Source organism: Aspergillus mulundensis, assembly GCF_003369625.1.
Source record: "Aspergillus mulundensis strain DSM 5745 chromosome Unknown scaffold_4, whole genome shotgun sequence".
In the NCBI taxonomy this organism is placed as follows: domain Eukaryota; kingdom Fungi; phylum Ascomycota; class Eurotiomycetes; order Eurotiales; family Aspergillaceae; genus Aspergillus; species Aspergillus mulundensis.
The window spans coordinates 733,697-752,854 of NW_020797892.1; the positions used below are offsets into that span (position 1 = coordinate 733,697).

General features: G+C 51.9%; 8 protein-coding genes across 8 annotated transcripts; 5 read left to right on the forward strand and 3 right to left on the reverse strand.

Moving 5' to 3' along the window:
- Window positions 1-2: 2 nt before the first annotated feature.
- Window positions 3-1,265, forward strand: DSM5745_04785 (uncharacterized protein; the record flags this gene model as incomplete). Its single annotated transcript, XM_026746801.1, has 3 exons — window positions 3-205; window positions 272-447; window positions 502-1,265. The coding sequence occupies 3 exons, from the start codon at window positions 3-5 to the stop codon at window positions 1,263-1,265; spliced, it is 1,143 nt and encodes a 380-aa protein (XP_026604281.1).
- A 3,497-nt stretch (window positions 1,266-4,762) lies between these two features.
- DSM5745_04786 (inositol-pentakisphosphate 2-kinase) lies at window positions 4,763-5,650 on the forward strand (the record flags this gene model as incomplete). The annotated part of the gene is made up of 1 exon (XM_026746802.1): window positions 4,763-5,650. The coding sequence occupies one exon, from the start codon at window positions 4,763-4,765 to the stop codon at window positions 5,648-5,650; it is 888 nt and encodes a 295-aa protein (XP_026604282.1).
- Window positions 5,651-6,496: 846 nt separating this feature from the next.
- On the forward strand, window positions 6,497-7,424 carry DSM5745_04787 (nitroreductase family protein; the record flags this gene model as incomplete). The annotated part of the gene is made up of 3 exons (XM_026746803.1): window positions 6,497-6,937; window positions 7,021-7,135; window positions 7,219-7,424. The coding sequence occupies 3 exons, from the start codon at window positions 6,497-6,499 to the stop codon at window positions 7,422-7,424; spliced, it is 762 nt and encodes a 253-aa protein (XP_026604283.1).
- A 375-nt stretch (window positions 7,425-7,799) lies between these two features.
- DSM5745_04788 (chitin deacetylase) lies at window positions 7,800-8,699 on the forward strand (the record flags this gene model as incomplete). Its single annotated transcript, XM_026746804.1, has 3 exons — window positions 7,800-8,146; window positions 8,219-8,583; window positions 8,653-8,699. The coding sequence occupies 3 exons, from the start codon at window positions 7,800-7,802 to the stop codon at window positions 8,697-8,699; spliced, it is 759 nt and encodes a 252-aa protein (XP_026604284.1).
- A 290-nt stretch (window positions 8,700-8,989) lies between these two features.
- DSM5745_04789 (chaperonin-containing T-complex subunit CCT8) lies at window positions 8,990-10,891 on the reverse strand (the record flags this gene model as incomplete). Its single annotated transcript, XM_026746805.1, has 3 exons — window positions 8,990-10,287; window positions 10,347-10,717; window positions 10,833-10,891. The coding sequence occupies 3 exons, from the start codon at window positions 10,889-10,891 to the stop codon at window positions 8,990-8,992; spliced, it is 1,728 nt and encodes a 575-aa protein (XP_026604285.1).
- Window positions 10,892-11,187: 296 nt separating this feature from the next.
- DSM5745_04790 (M48 family metallopeptidase) lies at window positions 11,188-12,268 on the reverse strand (the record flags this gene model as incomplete). The annotated part of the gene is made up of 8 exons (XM_026746806.1): window positions 11,188-11,225; window positions 11,283-11,341; window positions 11,393-11,424; window positions 11,478-11,541; window positions 11,607-11,652; window positions 11,703-11,727; window positions 11,780-12,020; window positions 12,078-12,268. The coding sequence occupies 8 exons, from the start codon at window positions 12,266-12,268 to the stop codon at window positions 11,188-11,190; spliced, it is 696 nt and encodes a 231-aa protein (XP_026604286.1).
- Window positions 12,269-13,091: 823 nt separating this feature from the next.
- Window positions 13,092-13,922, forward strand: DSM5745_04791 (DUF3632 domain-containing protein; the record flags this gene model as incomplete). Its single annotated transcript, XM_026746807.1, has 1 exon — window positions 13,092-13,922. The coding sequence occupies one exon, from the start codon at window positions 13,092-13,094 to the stop codon at window positions 13,920-13,922; it is 831 nt and encodes a 276-aa protein (XP_026604287.1).
- A 649-nt stretch (window positions 13,923-14,571) lies between these two features.
- DSM5745_04792 (putative transcription factor) lies at window positions 14,572-16,646 on the reverse strand (the record flags this gene model as incomplete). Its single annotated transcript, XM_026746808.1, has 4 exons — window positions 14,572-14,705; window positions 14,756-15,967; window positions 16,066-16,161; window positions 16,211-16,646. The coding sequence occupies 4 exons, from the start codon at window positions 16,644-16,646 to the stop codon at window positions 14,572-14,574; spliced, it is 1,878 nt and encodes a 625-aa protein (XP_026604288.1).
- Between the last annotated feature and the right edge of the window lie 2,512 nt (window positions 16,647-19,158).

Below are 19,158 nucleotides of genomic sequence, written 5' to 3' on the forward strand. Positions count from 1 at the left end.
AGATGTTAGGAGTCGCCGCGCTTCTGTCTCTTCTCCCCCTCGCGTCGGCCACATCTATCATCCCTAGACAACAATCCAACTCCACAGCTTGCAATAACGCGGCCAGCCTTTGCTCAAAATCCTATGGCGACATTACCCACCTTGGCGCGCATGATAGTCCTTTTTTGAGAGACGAGTCGACGGGCAATTCGATATCTGGCAATCAGTGAGTTGGACGCTTCCTCTGCGCTCCCCGGCCATGTTTCGGGCACTGACTTGGACCGTCTCCTAGGTATTACAATACAACCGTCCAACTCGATGCTGGTGTCCGCTTGGTATCGGCCCAAGTCCACAACAGCGACTCCCAATGGCGACTCTGTCATTCGAGCTGCGACCTTCTGGATGCTGGCAGGCTTCGTACATGGTTGTCTGAGATCAAGGACTGGTTGGATTCAAATCCAAATGAAGGTACGGCTTGTGGAAGCTTGTTTGCGCTGGGATATCCATACTGAACGTCGATAGTGGTGACGGTATTGCTGGTGAATTCGGACAGTGCCACGGCCTCCGACCTAGCTGCGGAGTTTGAAGCTGCAAACATCACCGACTACGCCTATACTCCGACTTCGGAATCCGCGCCGAGTTCTTGGCCGACACTACAGGAGTTGATCGATGCTGGAACCCGGTTGATGACGTTCGTTGCATCGTTAGACGATAATTCGGGCGCGACGTACCTCATGGACGAGTTCACCTATATCTTCGAAAACCCATACGACGTGACATCAGCGTCGAACTTCTCCTGCACGGCCGACAGACCTACCAGGTATAGTGGTAATGCAGCCTCGGCTATCTCGGCCAACATGCTCCCACTCCAGAACCACTTCCTCTATCAGACCATCCTTCTAGACTACCAGGCCCCCAATGAAAGTTACGTGGGTACCACCAATGCTCCCTCCGGAGCCGAAGGAAATCTTGGCGATGCAGCATCTACCTGCCAGAGCACCTGGGGCCGCCAGCCAGCTTTCATCTTAGTGGACTTTTTTGACAAGGGCCCGGCCATCGACACGGTGGATAACCTCAACGGCGTCACCAATGCTGTTGGCCGCACGAATGTCACCGCCGTCGCGCAGGACGAGGAGAGCTCTGCATCCACTTACTCGAATGTGTTCAAGGGCTTGGTTGACCTCGTTCGCAGCGCCCAGTCTGGGGCGAGTACCAGCATGGGCGACTGGATCTGGGCTGGCGGTGACTGGGGAGAGATACTAGGCGGGGGTATCTCACTTTCTTAATTTGGTCGCCGGGCTCGGCTAGTTCTCTTTTCTCTTTTCTATTTTCATTGTTCATTTTGTCGTCTGTTACGGACCTCGCTTTTGATACCTGGTTGGATTAGACGAAGCATTGTCGTTGGATAGCCATGCATGTTTCGGCGTTCTGGGTAAGTATACTGAAAGACTTGTCGCGTTTCATCACACCAGGTGGAAAACTGGACTTCATTTGAAAACTTGAGCTCTTCGCGTTCGAGCGGTATCTTTACGTTGTTGAAAATGCCATTAGGGTCGCTCTGTTTGTGTTTCGCTCTGTTTGTGTTTAGTGCGCAGACTACACATCTATTGTTCGCATTGTGATTGATACGTTTCTTCTCTGGACGACCCAAAGTGATCTCATCTATTTCGATTGCACTGGCCCTGATACTCCGTATGCGAGTTGTCATCGGTATCAACCTCGGCGTCAAACGCGATAAGACTACAACTCTATGATCTCAGTAACTATAGTTTCGAATCCGGCCGCATTTTCACAGTAAAACGCTATCCCTTGGGCGAGTGCAATTGCTTCATTCGTAGTCGTCCAAGCGTGGCTGTCAGGGCTGATAACTCAGGTTCTGCGCAAGACAATGGTAGTCTGCAATTTATACACCGAGTATTTCATCGTGCGGCATTGCAATTGATTCTTGCACGTGGATGCTTATCTAGATAGACTGCTAGTGACTCGATATTTAGATCGGATTAAAATCACGTTAACTTCCGCTAAGAGTATAGCCGCCGGTCGAATAGTTCACCTCTGTTCTAAGCGGCTTTCGGCTTCCCGTCGAATGTCTGATTTTGCCCTACTGCTTCAAGAGCTCTTGCACCTTGGCCACCTTATCTTCGAACGATTGTACCTTGTCGGTTCTGCAGCCCGGAGAGCATTGACCTTCTGTTAGCCCCGATATCACCCGCTAAGCATGGGGGCGCGTAGTACAACTACCCCTGGGAGGGAAAATATACCTCGAACCGACACGGATATCAGTCTGGATTCGCACAATCCCTTGTTGATGCAATATTGTGTGCGCCTGGCCTATGACTCGATGGACGTCGTCCCAAGAGCCTTCTGTATGTGTCGAAAGGGACCGCCAGGGATGGCGGACAGGAGTTCGTTAGCCCAAGTTATGTCATTGCAATGCTCTGAGGGCAGACAGTGAGGTGGCACGGTCAGTGCAGGACGAGGCGCATCCGAATAGTGACACAAGTCTTGATCAGGTTGAGGGGTAATTTTGGGGCCATGACAAGGGAGCCTGGGCTGCGCAGCGTTCAGCGTGCAGATAGGGGCTTATGGTAGGACGAGAGAGGCAGACAGACAGAGAGAGCGCATACCGAGAGTAGTTCCGGCGGAATGCATGACATATTTTAGACCGGATTTCTCAATCAATCGCTGAACATCTGCGATTTGCGCAGAGACCGAAGGCGACGAGGTGCCAATCTATGCACATTGTGGTGTTAGTTGACTGAACTGCATCTTCACATGGTCGGCAGCGAAAGCAATGATAGGGCGGAAGACGGGAGATAATGATGAACGAGGCAAACGGGGCGAGCCGCAGCAGGAAGCGCGGAGTATGGGCGATGATGAGGTGCATGATACGGAGTAGTTGCATGTGCTATCGACCACGAACAGGAATAAGACAGAAGTCCGCAACTGCATGAGAGGGCGTTGGAATGGAGGCCATTTCCAGAGCGGGCGGGGTGCGTTTGAGGTGCTTGTCAGACGTCTGCAAAGGGCCCACCAGATGGGTGATGTGCAGCAAGCAATGCGACGGGTGCCTTTTGGTTTTGCTTTTTCGAGAATGGCGCTACTTCAGGGACTGGCAGAGTCAAGATCCTTGTTGATGGCGAGTTCCACTGGCGATGGAGGAAACTTGTGGTGGTGTGGCGCCCCTCATAGCTAGCCGCGGGGTAAAGTAGCCTATCGTACTATCGCCAACGGCAACACTGGCCCAGCTAGGCTGTCGCCTCATGCATGCAAAGCAATTGACATCTGGACGGGGACAGAGCACACCAGCTGCAGCTCTCCTATCTCGCCCATGCGGCGACGGGATAAACCAGTGGCATCGAGTCGTGGAAAGTGGACGTTACTCACGAGAACACAAGCGGGGCGCAGAGTCGCAGAGTCGATTGGCATCCACAGCACTGGAATTTGGGTCGCGGACCTGCTAATAACCATCGTCCGCTCCAGCTTGACTCACGACTCTGCTATTTCTTCCCTCATCCCCCTTTTCAGGTTTCGTCTCTAGTCTATCTACTTCTTTTATCATCCAGGATACTCAGGATTATTCCCTCCGTCCAGGATCAGCCCGCTTCTTTTCTTCTGGAAGCCGCAGGACCCCTGCTAGCTTGAGCCTATCCCTCGACTTTGCGATTTCTTGCATGACTTCAGCAGATCTTCTTCCTTTGACTTTCCACACTTGCACACTCTCGCCTCTGGCCATCCTCAGGCCACCAACCAGCCGTCGCCCTGACCGCTAGTCTGTTGAATCTGCCAGGACTTTGCACCGCCATAGACAGCATAAATCGACCTGGAGTGTCCGTGCCCGACGCCCTAGATCCTGTCATCCTGGCAGCCCGCGTTCAGCTGCCACGATTTACACGACCGTTGATCCTGCCTCGCTCGTGTTCAACCTGTCCGAGTTTGCCGCCTGGCCATTGTGACCCCGCAGTTCTTTGTTGAGGTCAAGAAACACACAAAACTGGGTCAATTCCAGCAGTGCCAGCGTCATCGATACTGAGCGAGTGGGCGATCGCAATCGCAAATCCCGATCCCATTGGTACATCATCCGCTGAGTGTGGCCAAGCGTTCAGCCTACTGAGACGGTCTAAATCCTGCACAAGACTCGACGCATGGTTCAAGGGCCCTCTCCACTAAACGCAATCGGGCTGTCTTGGTCTTATCGCCCGGGGTCATTCACCATCTAGGGCCAGTCAAACGCATCCTTGACCATATCTCAGCTGAGTAAACCTACGCCATAAATAACTTTACCTCCTCCAACGAGCTTATTTTGCGACTATTTCGGCTTTATTGGCCGAGAGTGACGAGGCCCAGCCGTTCCACTTATACGAGGCGACACCGGCATAAGCAAAACGGGAAAAGCAAACCACGGTGTGACCGCGCTCCCAGCCAGACGGAGCACTAGTATTCGCCAACCTCAGAGAGGCTTATACGTTTCTCGAAAGTTTTGAGTCACTGGAGCAAACGGCTGAGGCCCAAATTACTTCAGTACGCGAAACGCATTGTAAACTTTTGCTTTTGAAAAGCCCCATTCCTGCAGCCGCCCTGTCATCCGGGATCCGGTAGTACTACTTACTTAACCTCATTCTTCATCTTGGTCTACTCACATTCCACCCATTTTTAAGTCACCCGTCCTTCCTGTTCTAAGTTACCCGGGTCAAGATTTCTTACACAGCGCACTGCCGGTGTGGCCATGATTTTTTCCACAGAGCTCAAACTCAGAATAACTCAACATCAGACGACGTGATCAATGACGCAACTCAAGACGTTCGAGCTCCCGGTTGGGACTCAACTTGCCTACCTCGCCGAAGGTGGCGCAAATATTATCTACCGGATTGTGCCGCCAGCCGCCCATCAGACATTACCTGCGGAATACAGAGGGAAGTTGTTGCGACTTCGCAAGGATACACCGGCCGGTGTTTCGTACCAGGAGATTGCCCGGAATTTCGACAAGACGATCCGTCCCCTTTTCAAACCGGAAGAGCTGGTGGACCAGGAACTGGTTTACTTACCCAAAGGCCTTACCCAGCAATGCAATGAGCAGCTGCGCGCTGCGGAGCTTACAGAAAAGCGACCAAAGCAACGTCGTGGCGTTTATCTCTCCATTACAGAGCCATTTGGACTGCTGGTCACAGATATGACCTCCTTTGGGAATCCCGGAACGGACCTAGCCGAGTTGAAGCCGAAATGGCTTCTTCAGTCCCCATCCGCTCCCATGGGCGTACGAAGATGTCGCACCTGCGCTTTGCGGGATATGAAAAACCAAGACGCTCGGCGAGTGGGTGCAGCGGATACGCGATCGTTCTGCCCTCTGGATCTGGTATCTGAGAAGTTTGAGCATGTCTTGCGCGCGGCCAAATTCGTCAAGGGTTACAAAGACCATGCGCGACTTGCTAGAGTTCTGTACAGGAACCCCACGTTGCTGAAGCTTCAAGCACACCAGAGGAACATGAAAGACGTTGGGATCTACGGGCCCTCTCCTCTTTCCAAAGACAAATCATTGGCAATGACGCTTCGGGATTGCACAATGTTTATCAAGGTAGCCATCCCTCATGGAGCTTCTGAACTGGCCCATGTAACCTTCGTCCTACAATGGAGACAACCTGCAATGGCGCCACGGTTCACTGATGGTTTCTAGATGCCTCGAAATGAAAAAGGACGCGTTGAGATCCGGCTGGGCGATCTAGATCTGAAGACCGCAGCTGGAGGCAAAGCTCAATACTGGCTCGATCTAGAGCATCGATTGATTAGCGAGGGCTGGTATATGGGTGCTAAGAGCCACACCCGTACATGCGACTGCGCCCTGCAGAGCCCGCGGGGGCAGCCACCTCCATCCATGTGAGACTGGCTTTTTCTTTACTCTTGCATTCTATATTTGACGTTCGCAGTGAGCAGCGATCTAATAAGGACTACAGCTTATGTGCTGGAGTTGCATTTAGTCTTCATGCTACGAAGGTTACATGATCACGATAGATATGGGTACCATCATTTCGGCGTCTCCTTTGTCTTGTCTTTCGGTGCAGCTCGTTTCGCTTAACGTTGGCTGAGGCGTTCGAGTTTTTACGACCACAGGGTGCGGGTGCTGGTTTGTTATGTGTTCGGATTCGGTGTAGGATACCCCATACTTGGTTTCTTTTGGCCCTGCTATTTTCGGTGTTTCTTTTGGTATACATCATCATTCTCATGCTTGGGAGGTATTTTGTTTGACTTGTTGCATACATACTATTGGTGAGCCGTCTGGGTTACGGGAGTGGCATTCTGGCTGCTGGAGTAGAATTGCACCTTTTTTACAGCAGCAAATGGCCATTGGGTTCTCACAACTATTACGTGTATCATAATAATGGCTTTTTAATCCTGAGTCAGTCGTGACAAAGATGAGATCTCGGTCTTGGCAGGCACTTCGGCTGTACGGATTTATCTCCAGCTTCGCCCTGCTTGCTCCCTTTTCAGCTCTTCCAACTAACAAAGCCATTCAGATCTCACCATGGCAAATCTACGCATTGTCTCTCGGTTGTTCTCTCCCCTACGTCGCTCAACATGCCTACAAGTCATTCGCGCTTCCTCGCCAATCATAAAAACAACTACCCAGCCTTTCTCCTATTCTGCGCGAGCACAGTCCCCTAAATCAGGTACCTTGCTCGAATTGGCCCAAGCCCGGCGCACCATCTACCAGTTGGGCAGCGACAGCCCTGTTCCGGACGCCGAAATTGAGAAGCTTGTCCATGCTGCCATTTCGAACGTCCCCAGTGCGTTCAATACGCAGTCAACACGACTGCTGGTTCTGTTGCACCGCGAGCACGAGCGCCTGTGGGATGTCATTATCGATGTCTTCCAGAACCTTGTGAAAACGGGTGCTATACCCAAAGAAGTCTGGGAGAAACAGACACTGCCGAAGCTGCAGGGATTTCAAGCTGGTGTTGGAACGGTATGTGAATCTCGACGGCCGGAATCGGTTATGGGTCGCAAATGCGTAGACTACAGGGTTGTTAATTGAAACTGTATGGACAGATCCTCTTTTACGAAGATCCAGAGCACATAAAGCCCTTTTCGGAAAAGTTTGCTCTGTACAAGGACCAGTTTGAGCCGTGGGCTGAGCATTCTAATGCCATGCACCAATACTTTCGTGCGTCTTACGCCTGGTCCCCGCCTCCCTATTTCTTCCTCTCTTTATTGTGAGTCGCGAGGCCTTGGCTAACTTTATGCAAGTTTGGACCGGGCTCGAATCTCTTGGTTTTGGCGCAAACCTGCAGCACTATAATCCTCTTATTGACGCGCCGGTTGCTAAGCAATGGGATATCCCATCGGAGTGGAGACTTATTGCGCAACTGGTGTTCGGTAGCCCTAAGGGAGCCCCCGGGGAGAAGAGCCAGAAGCCAATTGAGGATCGCGTCAAGATCTACGGGAAACAGTAAGACAGATCATGAGATGATGTGTCAGTCAAGGACAGGCCTTCTCCGAAATTACCACTGGATGATTTTTGCTAGAACTGCTATAGAAACCGGCTGGGCCAATAGACGTTTCATTGATATCCCAGGCCCATCGCCAACGGTTCCGCCGCAACTCGTATCGCACTTTCCTAGAACACCTCAAAACACCAACCCCCATGCTTGAGCTACCAATTTCGAAGACGGGACGCTCCTTCCAAATGGTATAAGGATGACGGACAATCATCCTCTTCTTCTCCGTCTACTGCGATATCTCCGAACTTATATTGAGGCCGTTTCCTCTGCCGGTCCTGTTCATAACCATATTCTTTAGTCGCATCTTTATACTTATTCAATATCACCATGGTGTTTCCTAATCTGCCAGGCGTGGCATCTCTCTTCACCCTCATTACTGCGACCCTTATCCCTAGCGCTCAATCCTTAGCCACCGCTGCAAAAACGAACGTCACAGACCGGCAAGCGCAATTAGTGCAGATCCCCTATGGCGTGAACATCCACCATTGCTACGTCCCCGGAACTGTAGCCATAACCTTCGACGATGGACCCTACATTTACACAGAGGAGCTGCTCGGGATCCTCGCGCAATACGGCGCAAAAGCGACCTTCTTCGTGAACGGCCACAACCTAGGCGGCAACGAATGGCTCCTCCGGCGCATGGTCAACGAAGGGCATCAACTAGCATCGCACACGTAAATCACCCAACGGCCCCTTTCCCAGCCCCAATAGTTCACCAGAAGCTAACCGGACATGCCACTTTGCAGATGGGGCCATCCAGACCTTACCATCCTCAGCTATGACCAGATCGTTGACCAAATGACCCGGCTTGAGTCTGCGTTCGCGGCGGCCGTCGGAGTGGTTCCTACCTACATGCGACCTCCATACCTCGCGGCCAACGACTATGTTCTTAGCGTCATGGGCGAGCTCGGCTACCATGTTATTGGCGTCAGTGTTGACACGAAGGACTATGAGAACGACCATCCCGATCTGATTGGGCGCAGCGTGGCCAAGTACAACTCTGAGCTTGACCAGGGAGGAACCATTGTCCTGGCGCATGATATTCACGAACAGACGGTACGGACTTTGACGCGCATCATGTTGGAGGAAGTCTACGAACGAGGGTTGCATCGTAAGCCTCACTTTCCCTTCCGTTTGTGCCTATGTCGGGCTCAAGGAACGTTACACTGACAGCGAACAGCAACAACTGTCGGAGAGTGCCTTGGTGAGGATGGATGGTATCGCTAGCCAGGGTGAACCTTTGTACCTATCGCATATCTTTATTTCACCTAATACCAATTAATCGATAACTTTAAAGTTGAAACCAGCCTGTGCCTACAGAGTAGTTGTACGCCTTGTAACACAGGATATGGATATGGATATTGTTGACGCTGGGCCTACATAGCTCCATGCATTGCAGTTGACGGTAGGTCAAATGTAACAATACGTGCTCCGACATTCCGAAAACGGCTTTTCATGATATCGTATGATTCTATCAAACTTGCATTTTGGACTATCCACATCATATATTATTAAGTTTAATCCTCATCCCAGTTAGCGTTGGGACCAGGGGGTTTCGGCCCACCAGCCTGTCGAGCAACGATGATCTGGTCGACGCTCAGAACAGTCCGAGCTGACTCACTAGCCAGACGAATCGCCCAGCTCTTAGAAGCGAGCAGGTCAAGGATCCCCTCCTCCACGGTGTCCAGCGTACCAGCCGGGGAGGAACCCTCAATATCAACACCAGTGGTCCAGTAGGGCTCCGTCTCGTCACCGCCAGAGCTACCTTCCTCTTCACCCTCCTTCCCATCGTCCCCAGCAGATTCTGCGCTATCGTTGGAGCGGTGGTGAGCAGTGTAGAGACGGGAAAGGACCTCGGTGGCGTCGAGACCGCCAGACTCGGCGAGCGTGCGAGGAATGACCTCGAACGCCTCGGCGTACTTGCGGATGGCGTGCTGGGGCAGGCCAGGCGTCCTGTCTGCAAAGGCGGAGATGCGCTCGACGAGCTGAATCTCCGTGGCGCCGGCGCCGGGGACGAGACGCGGGTCCTTGGTGATGGCCTTGACGGCGTTGACGCCGTCGTCGATGGCGCGCTCAACGTCATCGAGGTGGTTCTGGGTCGCGCCGCGGAGGACGATGGTTGCGGTGCGGGTGACGGCGGTGGCATCCTCCTGGCGGAAGACGGTAACGCGGTCGCCGCCGATCTCGGTGGTTTCGACGACGTCGATAGAGCCCATCTCATCGGGCATGGGGGCGCCGAGGCGGGCGAGGGGAGTGGCGCCAACGACGCGGCAGAGGCGGCGGAGCTCGAACTTGGAGAGAATCTTGATCACGAGGATGTTGAAGCGGTTGAGGTAGTGGAGGGCAAGGTCGCCGACTTGGGCGCCGGCAACGACGACGCGGAGGCCGGAGTCGTAGAGCTCCTTGATGGCGGCTTCAAGACGCTCCTCCTCGCCCTTGGTGAAGTCGAGCATTTCCTGCGCGTTCTTGAGCAGCACTGTACCCTTGGTCTCGGTCTGGGAGATGTCGATCGGGCAGCTGAAGACTCCGACCTTGGCCTTGGTGGCCTTCTTGATGGAACCCTCGGGTTCACGGCCAAACACCATACCCTTGATCACGCGGGATTGTTCCAGGCTTCCACCCATGATTTTCACGACGCGGACATTATCGACGTTGAAGTTGACGGGGTTCTTGGGCAGGACGGCCAGGACGGCCTCGGCGACGAGGGAAGCGAGGAGCTGCTCGGTACCGGATTGCTTACTGGCGACAACTGTGCGGAGGGCCTTGGTGAGTTCGGTTTGGGAACGTAATTCCTGCAGGCGGTCGACTTCGAGATCTGTTGCATCCACCGGTTAACCATGATCTGCCGGGGAACTCAGGGCCATAGGAACCCACCTTCTAACACCTTCAGCGCAAAGTTCTGTGCCTTCTCGTAACCCTGAACAATATCGCTCGTCTTCAGACCCAACCGCAGCAATTCTTCAGCCTTCTTCAGCAGTTCACCCGCCAGAACAATGACGAGGTTGGTTCCATCACCCATCTCCGCATCCTGCTGTTGACTGGCCATCACCAGCAACTTAGCTGCGGGGTGAACAACTTCGAGCTCACGGAGGATCGTGGCGGCGTCCGATGTGAGGATCATCTTTTGCAAATGGTTGATGACAATCTTGTTGCGACCATACGGACCAAGCGATGTTTGAACAGTCTGGGAAATGGCCTGGCAGGCCTCAATATTGCGGATGACGGCACCATCTTCAGCATCGTGGCTAGGCAATTGATTCCTGTTAGCTGGAGGTTTTCTTTGCGCCTGGCTGGGCAGGATGCCCTCTTCATTGTCTCCGTGGAGAACTCGCGGGGGCGCCCTGAGTGGGAATCGCTTACCTCTGGTAGCCAGGCTTGAAGAGGCCGGCCTGGGAAGGCCCGGGTAGAGAGAGGGACATAATTGCTGTGAATCCTGCTCTCGAATTAGACGGTCACTAATTGAAAGAAACAGACACGGGGTGTAGAATACCGCTGACACTGGTGTGAGCTGCTGCTTGGGGATTTTTTGGCGGAGCTTCGAGACGGTCTGCCGGCGACTGTTTGTTTGGTTTGCAGCACGAGGGGCTCTTGGCATGTCCTGTCGGATTAACCAACTTTATACTAGAATAGGAGGTAAGAGATAGGAGATATATCATTATTTCTCGTAGACTAATTTACATCGGCAGAGCCTTTCGTTACCCTACCTATATCCGTATTACCAAAAATCATTGCTTGCTTGTCGGAACCCGGGCACTGAATGAATGTTAGCGGCGTAGAACATCAATTGTATTGAAGAGCAAGAAAGCCTACTCCAAGTTCCGGTGCCCATGCAACCGCTGTTCTCATACTCCATCTGAGCTTTATCGAGCCTAAAGGTGAGTTAGCAACCTGCAGCCTTGATGTTTGGGTACAAGTCATACCACCCGCGGATAGCCTCCATGCGGTTATCATTCTTTTTCAAAGTCAGCGCAAGTTTGAGGGACTCTATCTTAGAAAGTGACTTACAGACGGATGGGTTGACATAAACTGAGGAGGTGCCATCTGTTCTGCCTTTTGCATGCGTGCCCAACTATAATCATCAGCAAGATTCATGTACTTCAGGGGATAAGATGAGTGAAGGGATTGGCCGCATACAAATCAACAGCGGCTTCAGGGTTGAAACAAGCTTTCGACATCATCACTGAGGGAACGTTAGCCACACATTTTAGGGATTGGACGGAAACATCATACTCAGGCCGATGTTATCCGCCTCCGCCTACTTGACGTTAGTGCTCGATCTCGACTTCGTCGTATTGGCATAAGCTTACCTCTTGCGTCCTAGAGTTCGGCAAACTGTACATAAGCTTCAGCAACAGAGACGGGATATTCCCAGAGACGTCAAATAGGACGGCAGCGAGGAAGACAATGCCCATGGTCACGAAGTGACTGCTCATTCTTTCTCCGGTATGATGAGCCACAACGTGGGCAATCTCATGGCCTAGAACAGCTGCTAGACCGTCCTCATCCTTGCAAATGGGTAAAATCCCGGTGAATACAAAAACTTTGCCACTACAGAGGATTAGCAATGATCATAGTGAGGCAGGCCGCAAAGAAGCATAGGCTTACCCTGGAAGAACAAAGGCGTTCACCATGTTGTCGTCCTGGATAACATGGACCTCCCAGTCGGCGCCCTCAATCGGCGCCAATGGGACCAGTCGATGGAGAACGCGATTTACCATGACAGTAAGTGGGTGGGATTCGGGAAGCATGCGGCCTCTCCAGTCCCGAAGGACTTCCTGGTAGCTCTGCTCGCCCATTTTCAGCTCTTGTTTATGAGAGACGCAATTGAACCGCCGGCGACCAGTCATCTAGAAAATGCTTCTTAGCATGGAGCCACAGTGTGGTTGAAAGTGCCCAAAATCCAAAATGAGCGCGCGACAAAAGATGAAAGTGGCCCAAAGACACAAATGCTAACCTCAACAGTATCCGTATTGTATATATAGAAACCTGAGATAACACCTCCGATAATCACAAAGTGGATAGGCTTCGCGTTCTGCAATAGTTGCATAAATACTGGGTGTCTTCCACGTCCATCGAAACGCCTGTATTTATTGCCCCCGTTGCTGAAGTGTCGGTAGCTTGAACTTGAGAAAAACCGTGGAGAGTCATAGCGGAATGTCCGAGGCAAAGAGCGCGCGGTATATGTGAAGAACTTCGAGGACTGCGCTCTTGTACATGACGCCGAAAAGAATCGTGAGGAGTATTGCGAGGGAGGTATGGAGACTCGGGCCCGAGGGATCGTCGGGGTGAGAGGGTGCGCGGCGGCGCGCAGCGTGGGAGCTATCGGGAGTCGAAACATCGCTGCCGGATTTGCAATATTATGTGGGCGCGGAGAGAAAGGTATAAGCTAGCCTGATAGCCGCGTTGATAATTTGACGATGCGATCGGCGAAGAGAGCCGTCGGAGGTCGGAGTTGGTGAGATTCAGGAACCAAGGATGACGTTTTAAGGTTGCATGTGAGAAAGGACTGTCCCCGCATTGGCCGATAAGGAATCCATAGGACCCCTTTTATAGCTGGTCTCTCCCCTCTATTTACTTTCCCATTTACTGACTTGAACTTCTGCGATCATTCTCAAAAAGATGCCAGATATCACAGACCCAATCTTTGCATCTCGTCTTGCCATCCTCCAGGACCTGTTCGCCAACAACATATCCGCCCCAACAGCTGCTAAACAGTTAGCTTCAACCACACTCTCCGAGGATGCATCGCTCGAAGAACGTCTCAGTCGCCTCTGGGACTTGATTCTTTCTTCAGCATGTAAATATCCCGAGCACCAAGATAAGCTCGTTGGCGTCGTTGTGGATCTCTCCCAGCTTCCCAGCCCCGCCCCCGCAGAGGCAGGAGCTGAAGGACCAGGACCTTTGACAATCTATGACATGCAAGTCTGGAAGGACCTTCCAATGCTCGGCTGGCGCTTCCGGGACTCTTGGAACATTTCCGTGCGTCCCAATAGCAGCTCCGAAGACCGACAAAAGACAATCTCGGACATCATCAATACAAACAAATTCGTTGCCCTTCTTATGGCAACCGATGATCCTATCTTTGCGTCCTACTCTTGGTTTGCCTTGATTACGCTCCGAAGCACCCTCGAGACACCGACGGAGCAAATACGTCCCGCAGAGTCCTTGGAGGCACTGATTCCTGCTGCAGCGGCGTGGATTGAGACCTTGGGCGTGGAGATCTACAAATGGGAGGAAGAATTCGAGTCTGGGCCTAAGGTCGGCGCGAGGGGGAAGGGTGGTCCGTTGTGGGATGGGAAACATGGCTTCTGCAAGGAGAGATGGGAGCTCTGGCGGAAGAGGTTTGGCGAGGTGGCTAGGATGGAGGGGGAGCTTCCGGAGGGTGTGAAGAAAGTAGCACAGGATGCGGAAACAATGATGAAAGAGATTGAGGCCGGAGATGTTGAGTGATAAGCACATCGTACAACGGAGAATATGCAGAAATTCTTAGACTAATATGGATAGACACGGCCGTATACAGGGCTAACCCGAGCTTCATCAACACCGAGAACTGTCCACGGCAGTATATAATCCTCCAATTTTTGATTGACCAACTTCCGGAGGTGTCGCTCCCCTCTATTGGGAAGCTAATGCCTTCATCATTGCCAGGCAATATCTGGTCGGATATCTGTTGCGCCAGTTCCTCGCTATAGGAAGAGCGTTTTAGAACAGGAAGAAGTGTCCGCCAAGAGAGTAGGCAGATGATAGATAACCTCTTCGCTAGCCTCTACCATGCTAGTATGTTCGCTGCTTTGGGCCGCATCATCAGAGTCAGCTTTCTGAACCAGTAACCGCAGTCCGGTGTCAGGCTTATGGTGGGTCTGCTTGTTGCGGTTGGTGACAATGATATATAATCCAGATTGTCAGAGCCGCAACTACTGTATTGGTTTCTGCGCTTGATGCAGCTGGTTCTGAAGAGTATTCCAATGGGTGGTATCAAGAAATAAGCAGAAGTCAAAGTGCGCCTGGCATCTGCCATTCAAGGCTATGTCTCGGACAACCGTACTCATTTTTTACTTATGGCGCCGCAAATATGAGATGCCGTCAATAGAGAACAAGCTCAGGTTAATTCAGGCCAGTTCACGAACGCCGTCCATCCATTCGAATGGGTCCTATCATTGGAGACATCGAAGTCCAAGTTGGGACCTCCTGACATGAAGGTCTCCAAGAGGTCAGGTATAAAATTCGCACTAACTATGGCATTGTCAGGTTAGTGAGCAGCACTGTATCTGATAAAGACTTACTATCGTTTGAGTTTGTATTAACCACCGTCAAATTTCCTTCGCTGAAATCGTTTTGCGTGACCATATCCCCAAGCGAATGGTAAGCCTGTTGCATCTTGTCTGCAACACTCCCAGAACGCATGCTGTCCTCACTCCAGCCCCCACCGGCGCAACTAAGCACAAGGCTCACTGCCTCGGCAGCCTTCTTCGCCTCATTCGATATCGAGCTTCTGCGCATCCAAATAGTCCTTGCCCTGTGCAGCGCAGCTCGAATCTCATTTTCTCGCTCTATATTCTCTCGGCGGTAGAGAAGCGAGCAGAGAAGCATGGTGGCTGTCAGGAATTGATGATTCATAATTGAGGTGACTCGCCAGCGCATCGCATGGAGCTGGCCTCCAGGGCGGGTTTCCTCATCAAGTATATGTTGTATTTCTAGTGAGGCCAAGGAAGCATCTAAGCATGTTCTTCGTGAGTATTCATAGCTGGTATCGCCTTGAGGGTACGTCTGCGCGGAGAGGAATCGTCGGTGTAGCATAACTTGTCCCTTGAGGAACATGTGGTGGATGAATAAACGCGCAACGATCAATTGCGGGGAATCGGTCAGGCTGGATGCCAGGGGCTTCATACGCAAGGCAGATGGAATGCTCTTGGCTGCTTCATGCAATATACGATCAACGCGCAGTACCTCACGATACGGGCAGGGCTCAACGGTGCTTGTGAGATCGGCAACCATGCCCAGTGCTTTCAGCATCCGTGTTCGCGCGATTATTGGAAGCGCAGTCGTAAGCTCGGACTCTGGTCGAGATGAGGGAAGCTCTGTAGTATCTTTGTCGAAATCCTCGTTCTTCAGATTGCGCGGCTCTGAGGTATCGTACTGACAGTCGGAGATCATGCGCGGCATGCCCATCTGGTTCGAGATGAGAACGTCACCAAGCAGTACAGTAGCCCAGAGCCGCCGCCGCATCTCCCCCTGGAATGGCGAGATACCGGGAAAGTGGCTCGGGTCGCGGTGATAACCCATGCGTCTAGCGAGGTTGACTTCGATAGCTAGCAGGAACCACATGTCCTTCTCAGCGTCAGGATTGGTGCCGAATTCAACATAGATATAGTTGATCATGGTCTCCAAAACGTACGGTCCGGACTTGGTGTATTGTCCCATGACAAGACATTGTACAGTCTTTTCGCGGTATAAGTCAACTTGAAGGGATCGCTGCTCCACATCTATCTCCTCAGCTGTATCAGATGACAGACAGGACAGGCATATCATACTGAATAGAAGGCCAACCCATATTATCGGCATGCTGGAATTGTCAGTCCAGAATGCATCATACTGCGCTCGTCAGCAAGTGTGTTGGTGGTCTCAAGAGCGGAGTGTAAGCTCGCCTCACGTAGAAAACTCGGCCCATGAACAGTGGCTAAATCACAGACTGAAAGTGAGCATCCATGTGTGGGCGTACGAATGCAGGGCTATCTTACCTGACGAGACAAGATCTAAGTAGTTGAAGTAATGTGATATATAGCGATCGACTGCGTATCTGGGAGGTAGCGCTGAAAGTATCTCATCGCGCGAAGTCGGACGGGTCCCATATAGCAGGAATGCACCTTTGGGTCGCATACTTGCAGCAACTGTAGGGACACCATTCCCTTTCTCGCCTACATCAGGTTCCTCGGCAAGCTGCAACTGCTCCTCGCGGTCAAGGTGGTCTTTCAGGTCAGCAATACTGTCGAGTATCGCCACCCAGTGATCGCCTCCAACATACTGCAGCCCCGAGCTACTAATCCTCATGCTCCCGCATTCGGAGCTAGCATCAGTTGGTATCCCATCACTGACTGAGGTTACAGCGCCTAGTATCGAACAGTCACTATCTTTCAAAGTGAGGGCACCGTTTGATTTGGCAGCTGTATCATGCATGAGAGACGTGACCAGGCGCTCTAGATGTACGAGACGATCATGCGCACTGGGTGCGGGAGGCAACGGCCATTGTGAGCCTATAGCTACCGAGCTATCGGGGTAGGTACAGACCTGATCGCGCGCAGAACAGCATGAGCAAGGTCGTTGTCGGTCACACCGCGACCTAGTTGCACCGGTACCTTAGCACTGAGTCCTCCAAAAGCTATATAGATTACTTACTTTCGTCGGCGGCACTGGTTGCAGGAAAGCTGAGGCTTATCCCGGCGCCGACTGTTCGAACTCTTGGAAACTGGTTTTGCGGAGGCACGCGTACTGCTAGACGAGAGGAGAGGAGACTCGGATTGGCCTTTTGACGAGGCCGATACGGACGTGATGTGCGACATCATATGGTCAGCAAAGCTCATCCTCCCAGAGCCCAACACAATCAAATTGGGTTATTATCCGAGACCAGTACAATCTGCCAACAAGAGCCGTGTGACGCGCTCGTAGGAGTGAGAATATATTGCCCGTCGACCATAAGAAAACGGCAGTTGGTCTGGAATTGATGCTACAGCTTAGGTAGGCTTCAGCACTTATTCTCGCAGCTTGATCTTCTAATCTCCCGACTTCCCGACCATCCGTCCTAATCTCCGATCCTCCGCCGAAACGACTGCACTAATGTAGTCCAAGCAACCATCTTTCCCTACCTAGGTAGCTTGTATGGTCAATCGCACTGGACTGGAGCATGGACCGATGTGACTTCTATGTCAAATAGTTCGAGTTGGTCATATACATATGTAGATATTGCACGGTTGCTAATAGTGGTCCGAAATATATATTTTTGCGACGAGAAATTATTGGCGCACGCTGGAACATACCAGGTCCTCTGAGCCCAATACCATAATGGGTAAGAGAAGCTCTATCAGGATTACCATAACACGTTAAGAGTATATTCATGAGGCTCCCATAACCGTTGGATCTTAATTAAGAACTGCAAAGACGGCGGCTAATGATTGGCAATCAGGCGCCAAACATTTATAGAAGCAGATGTCTTACGTGGGAGTCGATCATCTCGGCGAGTGGAAGCCGGGCGGCAAGGCAAATGTTATGTTGGTCCAAGGCTTCCGAGCATTGCGAGGCTAAAGTTAAAATAAGACCAGTGTTGCGATTCCAATGGTTCTAGAAAAGGATCATCGAGGCACAGTGTGCACTGCGTGAATCATGCATGGGTCTTGAGGTTGGGGACGTTGTTCCTGCATCGAGCCTTCAATGCCAGTCTTTTGTTCAGCGCTTACCTCGTGTTTGAATGGATTGGACATGAGAAGGCTGTTTTGAAGCATGATTTGTGCACGTTTAGAATCTAGGGAAATATTGCCCATTGCCTGTGGCTATGCCATAATCCTTTGACTCGGATACAGGCTCGTGACATTGAGAGATTTATGTTTTTAGTTGCAGCCCTGTTACCCCGCACCATCTGTTGGGAACAGAGTTACTCCTCTACGGCAGGCACTCTGTAATCCTTGGTAGCATTGACTGCCAACTGTCAAAGGCAAACATTCTGGCGGCGGGGTTTGGTTCGAGTTGTCTGACGTTGTACAACTTGGGTGGCACAAAGAGCTTATGCCTGAGACTTACTGAGTCAGGTCCCAGCCTTAGGGCTAACGGCCATAGATAAGAGCTCGCACTGGGTGCCTCGAGATGGCAGCCCGGATCGCCTTGGTACTTGGGCTATTTCGAAAGCTCCTTACTCATAATTCATAATAGATATTGTTGGCCATAATTATCAAGGATTTCAAGGCAAGTTTGATTGCATGCGCGCCCAGAGAGACCGACAATGTGACAGTGTGACATGGAATCGAGGGTGCAGGCTGAATATTCAGTCACCCGAGTGTGGAGTTAATCGGTGCTAATTAGGCTAGCAATGCACCCAGAATGCGAGTTAATAATAGCAGCTTCTGTACGTCGACAATGGCCAAAACATCTCACCTCGGCGGTAAATGCTGCTAATTGCGACTGCCAATCTGGGCCATGCCCAATGACGGTGGCGGGAGGGAATCTTGGCTCAGGGCGCTAAACTAGCGCTCCTCCAGCTGCACTTCATCACACTCATTCCCGCTGTTATTCGACCACATCCCCGCAAAGCTTCTGCAACCTCGACAACAACTTCACACCTCATCCACCATCCATTGGCTCCTCGCCTGCGATCCTAGCACACTCGAGATGTGCAACGACTCGACAAATCCTGCTCCCGGCGTGATCCCTGGCCGGTCGTACGTTCCTTCTCCTCACCCATCTGGCCCCATCAGCCGTGCACGAGGGTATCACATTATCCGCTTCTGGTCGAATTTGATCATTGCTTCTCCCGCCAAATGAGACTAATCTCGTCCTAGCCGCCTGGACCCTGTCATTGGCTCCTGCGTTATCGAGACTGGAGACAGGAAAGTTGTCACGATGTCCGTGAGCTGAACTTTCCCGTGTTATCTCGTCGAGGCGAGGACACCGACCTGCTCTATGGCTTAGAGCCGTTCCTCCC